General features: G+C 39.2%; 1 protein-coding gene across 1 annotated transcript in view; it reads left to right on the forward strand.

Moving 5' to 3' along the window:
- Positions 1-3,548, forward strand: part of rgs9a (regulator of G protein signaling 9a) — a 29,692-nt gene extending 26,144 nt beyond the window's left edge. The window contains exons 15-17 of the mRNA XM_072369747.1: positions 190-328; positions 605-687; positions 2,415-3,548. Of these exons, the coding sequence (XP_072225848.1) occupies positions 190-328; positions 605-687; positions 2,415-2,571 (379 nt within the window). The 3' untranslated portion in view covers positions 2,572-3,548. The remainder of the gene's footprint in view (positions 1-189; positions 329-604; positions 688-2,414) is intronic.
- Positions 3,549-6,000: the final 2,452 nt, after the last annotated feature.

Consider the following 6,000-nt stretch of genomic DNA (forward strand, 5'->3'; position numbering starts at 1 on the left):
TATTAAAGCAGGTGTTGTGTTTTAGCCTGATATCTATAGAATAATAAAAACTTGGAGACAAATAAGGCAAGAGAACAAAAGCATATATATGGCTCTTGCAGATGTATTACAGCTCTGTGGCAAGCAAACTATATATCACATCTCATGTATTCCCATGTTGCATCATATTGATTTGTTTTTTTCATTCAGAACTTTCCTGGCCCCTGGTGCCCCCCGTTGGATCAACATTGACGGCAGGACAATGGGTCTGACTGTGAAAGGTTTAGAACATCCTCATCGCTACGTCCTGGAAGCAGCTCAGACACACGTATTCATGCTCATGAAAAAGGTGTGTTTTTTCTACACTTGTAGCTAGTACTGACAGAAATAAATTTATTTAGCTGGTTGATTACTATTATCATTGACTAATGGTTTGCTAATCTAAAAATCTCAGGTAAGACCACAAAAGTGTGTCAAAGTAAGAGCATCAGAGACTAATCTCCACGGGGCCTACAGCAGTTCCCAGATTAAAAATTGTCTCTTTACATCAAGGCAGCGACATTTACTGTACTACTTGCCCACAGATGAGGTTAACCAGCCATTTTGTATTCTTTCTTTGATACAGGACACATTCTTCCGTTACCTCAAGTCACCAACATACAAAGACATCCAGAAGAAGGCCCTGAATGCTGAGCCCCATAACTTCAGGTGGGTATATATTCAGTAAGGGAAAGCCCTAATAGTTGTATGATAGCTTTCAGAATTGTAATGAATGCCTCGGGTCTAAGAACATATCCAGCAAAATTACAAAGCAGGATTAGGCCTGGGCCGATAATCAATAAATCAATTAATCACACGATAAATTAGAATTAACTCAATAATTTTGCCTGCTTCGATATATTGCCAAGTGCGTGTGTTTGTTTTTCTCTTCTCTCGCCTCCAAGCAGGCTGGATGACAAGAGGGTTCACTCTGTATCGGGCTCAGCACCTGGGCGCGTTTGTTCCATAGCCGAATGAACGGAGTGAACCCTCTTGTCAGTCACCCAGTCACTTTGTCTCAGTGGGGGGTGGCTGGGCCGCTGGCATTGGCTACAGACACAGAGTACACCAAGTGAACCTTGTGCGGAGCAACGCAAGGGAAAAAGACGATTGCAAAGCCAAATGCCACAGCCCCGGTGTGGGAATATTTCAGCTTCAAACCTAACGAGCAAGGTGAGCCCATCGATATGGACAAGCCAGTATGCCAAATTTGTTCAAAAGTGGTGGCAACACAGCAAACTTGCATGCCCACCTAAAGCATAACCACCCAACCCAGTTTTCCCAGCAGGGGAAAAAAACTACACCTCGAATATGAATATAATATAAACGGAACAGTGCAAAATTATGCGCGCTCACAGAATTTTTATTTAAGTGCAATTTTTGCTAACAGAGAGAGAGTCCATCTTATTATTTGTTTATTGGTTTTTGTTTGAGGGCTGCATGGTGCTCCCACACATACACGAGGTTCTCTCCGGGTACTCCCACCACCGTGGTGACCCTAAAATTGTCCTTAGTTGTGGTTGTTTGTCTCTGTGTGGCCCTGTGATGGACCTGTCCAGGGTGTACCCCGCCTAGGGTAGACTCCAGCCCCCCCCCCCCCCCCCCCCCCCCGCAACCCGACCGCCGGATTAAGCGGGTATAGAAAATAGATGGATGTTTTTTGTTTGTTTTATTTATTTAGGATATTTAAATGTTCTTGAAATTACAATGGTATAAAACACTGACAAATAAAAGTGTATTGTATTTCAAAGGGTGTGCATTATTATGATATAATAATATCATTTACCAGCAAAATTTGTTATAGTCCCAGGCCTAAGCAGGATATCAACTGCCTATATCACAGCTGATCTTTGACATGTATAATTAAACTAGAAGTTGAGAGTTTGAGTATCACTATTTATCACTTAGTTTGTCCAGTATGAGTTTACCCTTGTTGAAACACTTTAACTTAAAGGAGCATTACTGTAGCTATCAACCAAGTCAAAAGAAAACAAAAATGCAAAATAACATTAGCAAAAATTAATTTGACATTTTTAGTTACTGAATTTTTTCTTTTAAATATAAATGGCTAGCTCTTGCAAGTTACAATCATACTTCTGGCCAATACTGTGTGAGCTAGTGTTATCTGAAAATGCATATGCTATGGATTTATTTTAATTTGCCCATCTTTGAAGATATGTAATTCAACCAAACAGAGTTTGATTGTCTGTAACATCATGACAGGTTATCAGGTGATGGCAGAAATCCTTAATCTCTCTCTGACTGCCCACAGACTTCTGGTCAATCACATTTGACTCAATCCCCGTTGATGCTGTGACAAGTACAGTGAATAAAGTAATGACACAAATAAACCCAACATATATCTGCCATTTATCATGTTTTTGTGGCCTCCCCAGTCCGGCCCAGCTAGAGCAAAATGCTCAGAACCGGAGCGGAGGTATACATCCCATCATCCTTTGGCAGCAAGAAGAGGAGGAGAAGGCCAAGGCTGCTGCTGCCTCTGCTCCAGTTGATGTAAAGGCTATGATGAGCAAAATAGACAGGAAGAAGTAGAGACATTTTAAATGTGAGTGTGTGTAGGCTTCTGCACATCATGTCAAACAAAGTATGAACGCAGAAACAGGCCCTCTGTTAGTGTGTTTATAAAGAAGGATTTGCTTTGTTTCTTCAGACTCATCTCGATATACAGTATGTTATTCTGTCTAGCAAATATTGAATGTCTACATTTCATCATGGAAAGAAAATGTATTATATGTATTGGACAGGCCAAGAGGACCTATGGCATAAGACAGCCCTTAGACCAGAGTCTCTGAAATGGCTGTTGATTTTTTTTTATTAGAAATTCAATCAAATGAGAAAAAGACAAAAAACTGCTGAATGACTTAAATGTGTGCTACCAAGAAATGCAAAATGTCAGCAAGGAAAGAAACATGAAACACCAACAGAGGGGCTTGAAGCGGGAATGTTTACATGTCTGTGCCAAGAGGCCCATTGTTTAATTTGTTTATAGTTTCCATATAAAAAGGTATTTCCCCATATGTGAATGACAGACTTCCTCAGAATTATGTTATAAATATTAAAGGAGACTGTATATGCCATAGAGACTGAAAAATGTATTAAATTACAGAATCATTATAGTTTATATTATTATTATAATATGCAGTATTTTACTTCATCTCACCCCAAAACTTTGTCTGGTTTTCACTTGAGTTGATTTAACTGTTATCTTAGCTTGTGATTGTTCTTATTCATTACAACTCTCAGTGTAAGAAGACTCTGAAACTACCAAACTTTCTGTTGTGTGCATTAGAACTATTATCACTGGTTGGTGTGAAAATATAGAATATTCAATAATGAATAAACAATATTGTATTAACCAAGTTCTTGTCTCTGTCAGAAATATTGTATTGGTTATAGTTGATATTTACAACAGTATGTTTATGCATTCAAATGGAAGAGAACAATTTTCTTGAAAGGAACATTTGTGCTGTGTGTAAATCTGGTGACTCACTAAAGTTGAATAAATTAGGTACAGCAAATATCTGATCATTGTTTTTGTTTCTGTTCATTTGGAAATATACTAATGACTTCCAGTATGAATTATAAGAAAGAGATTTTTTCCTACTTTTACTGTACATTTTTTTATACCATAAACTTTTATTAAGAGTGACTTACAAGAGAGTGATAACATAAAATTTTTTGATTTAGTGAGAAACTCCGGCATAAGTATCTCATTCTTAATCTATTTAAATAACGGCAGGCTGATTTTTTAATTTATTTATTTTTTCTCTTTGTTGCAGTCTTACATGTGTCACAGCTGGTAAAGTCTGTATCAAAATGTGAACATTCCTAAAGTTTGTATCCAAATTTTTTTATTGGTTCTGTAGAACAATATTATGTGTTGTACTTAATTGTACTGCATAATGAAAATGAGTATCATTATGAATAATAATGATATCTTTTTTAAAATGTCAATAATAATAATAGATAATCAAATGTAACTGAAAACAAGATTTTCTCAGATCTGTCTAAGAATGGTAATCTGATTTATTTGGATCTTTTATGCCCTTTTTTTAACAAGTTGACAATGTCCCTAGGTCTCATTGAGACTTATGAAGTAGACTTTGGTCAAAATATCTGTTGCTTTAACAGTGACCCTTTTCTCACCCCAACTGAAACACCTCTCCTGGGACCAGGCTGTTTTGAGAGCTTTGAGGAAAGAGGCTGAAGGGTAAGTGAGCAAGTACTCATGCCACACCCTCTCTTCCTGGTTAGCTGAGAGATACTCACCCCCATCCCCTCTCTTCCCTTTCTAGGGTTGCTTTTGAGAAAGGTGACTGATTTTCCTTACTATGACAGCAGTTGAGCTTGGGAGAGGAAGAAAGTTTGTGAACAGAAAGTGACTCTCAGACAGAGTCAAGCATCTTTATCAGTTTAAAACTGGAAGAGCTACCAGATGTTTATGTTAATATTTGACTTATTTTAGTTTTTGCTCTTCTGGTGATTTCTTTCTTTGCATTTAAAGTTAGTTTGCCTGTCAGGAAAATTAATTAAACTAATTATTCTCCAAACAGAGTGTTCTAAATGCTTTCTGCCGCAGTTAAGATTTTTAACAACTCATAAGTATATAATATAACCCCACTTCCAAAGAAAAAAGGAAAAAGTTAGGTTTGATTTTGGCTTTACACAACATTTTATGAATATGCACCTGCACGTTTATGATATACCTATTCCTACTGCCATCAGCTATATAATCTGTTTCTCCCTAAACACTGACAGTAGGCTCATATCCATGGTCCAATTTCAGCCTCCTTGTCTCTTCTGCACTCCTGCTGGTTACCCGGAAAAAATTCACAGCCTAATATTTTGAAGGATGTCTTCATTCCTAAAATGCACCCATAAGAGAGGGAAGCGAGGAGAGAGAAGGCTTTGTGGAGGAGCATTAAGTGAGGGGATATGACAGCATCAAGTGTGGAACTTGCCTCATTCAGTTAAATATATATTCCACCTTGCCTATTCTGCTTGCCTCTCTGGTGGGAGAGACTGAGATGCCAAGAGGATTCAAGTGGAAAAGAGCCTGACCACACAATGAGCTGTGATGTTTGTCTGCAGCAGTAAAACTCAAGCTGTTCAATAAATATTCTACAAAAGATGGTGTGTAGATACGTTTTTGAATGCAATCTTATCGCATTACATGGAAACCGTCTCATTCATATTGTTTTGCTCATCATTATTTGGGGTTTTGATTTGTTTGGTCTAGTTGACAGGTGATATGTGGGGTTTGGGTCACATGGTTACCATAGCTTCAATTAAATTCAATTCAGTTTTATTTATATAGCGTCAAATTACAACAAATGTCATCTCAAGGCACTTAAATAATATAGTCCAATTCAAGCCAACTGGAGTTCAATTCATTGTAATCACAAAGAAATCCAATTAATTAATTTAAAAATAATCCAATTAATTCATATAGAGCCAATTCAAAAACAATTACCAATTTCCAGCAGCTTTAACGGAGAAACCCAGACGTCTCTGTCCCCGGCCACTTCCTCCAGCTCTTCCGGGGGGACCCTGAGGCGTTCCCAGGCCAGCCGAGAGACCTAGTCTCTCCAACGTGTCCTGGGTCTTCCCGGAAGTGCCCGGAACACCTCACCAGGGAGGCGTCCAGGAGGCATCCTAACCAGATGCCCGAGCCACCTCATCTGACTCCTCTCAATGCGGAGGAGCAGCGGTTCTTCTCCGAGCCCCTCCCGGATGACTGAGCTTCTCACCCTGTCGCTAAGGGAGAGCCCAGACACCCTGCGGAGGAAACCCATTTCGGCCGCTTGTATTCGCGATCTCGTTCTTTCGGTCACTACCCACAGCTCGTGACCATAGATGAGGATGGGAACGTAGATTGACCAGTAAATAGAGAGCTTCGTCTTCTGGCTCAGCTCCTTCTTCACAACGACGGGTCGGTGCAGAGCCCGCAACACTGTAGAC

This window comes from Leuresthes tenuis, unplaced genomic scaffold (assembly GCF_036924035.1).
Source record: "Leuresthes tenuis unplaced genomic scaffold, fLeuTen1.0.hap1 SCAF_17, whole genome shotgun sequence".
Lineage (NCBI taxonomy): Eukaryota > Metazoa > Chordata > Actinopteri > Atheriniformes > Atherinopsidae > Leuresthes > Leuresthes tenuis.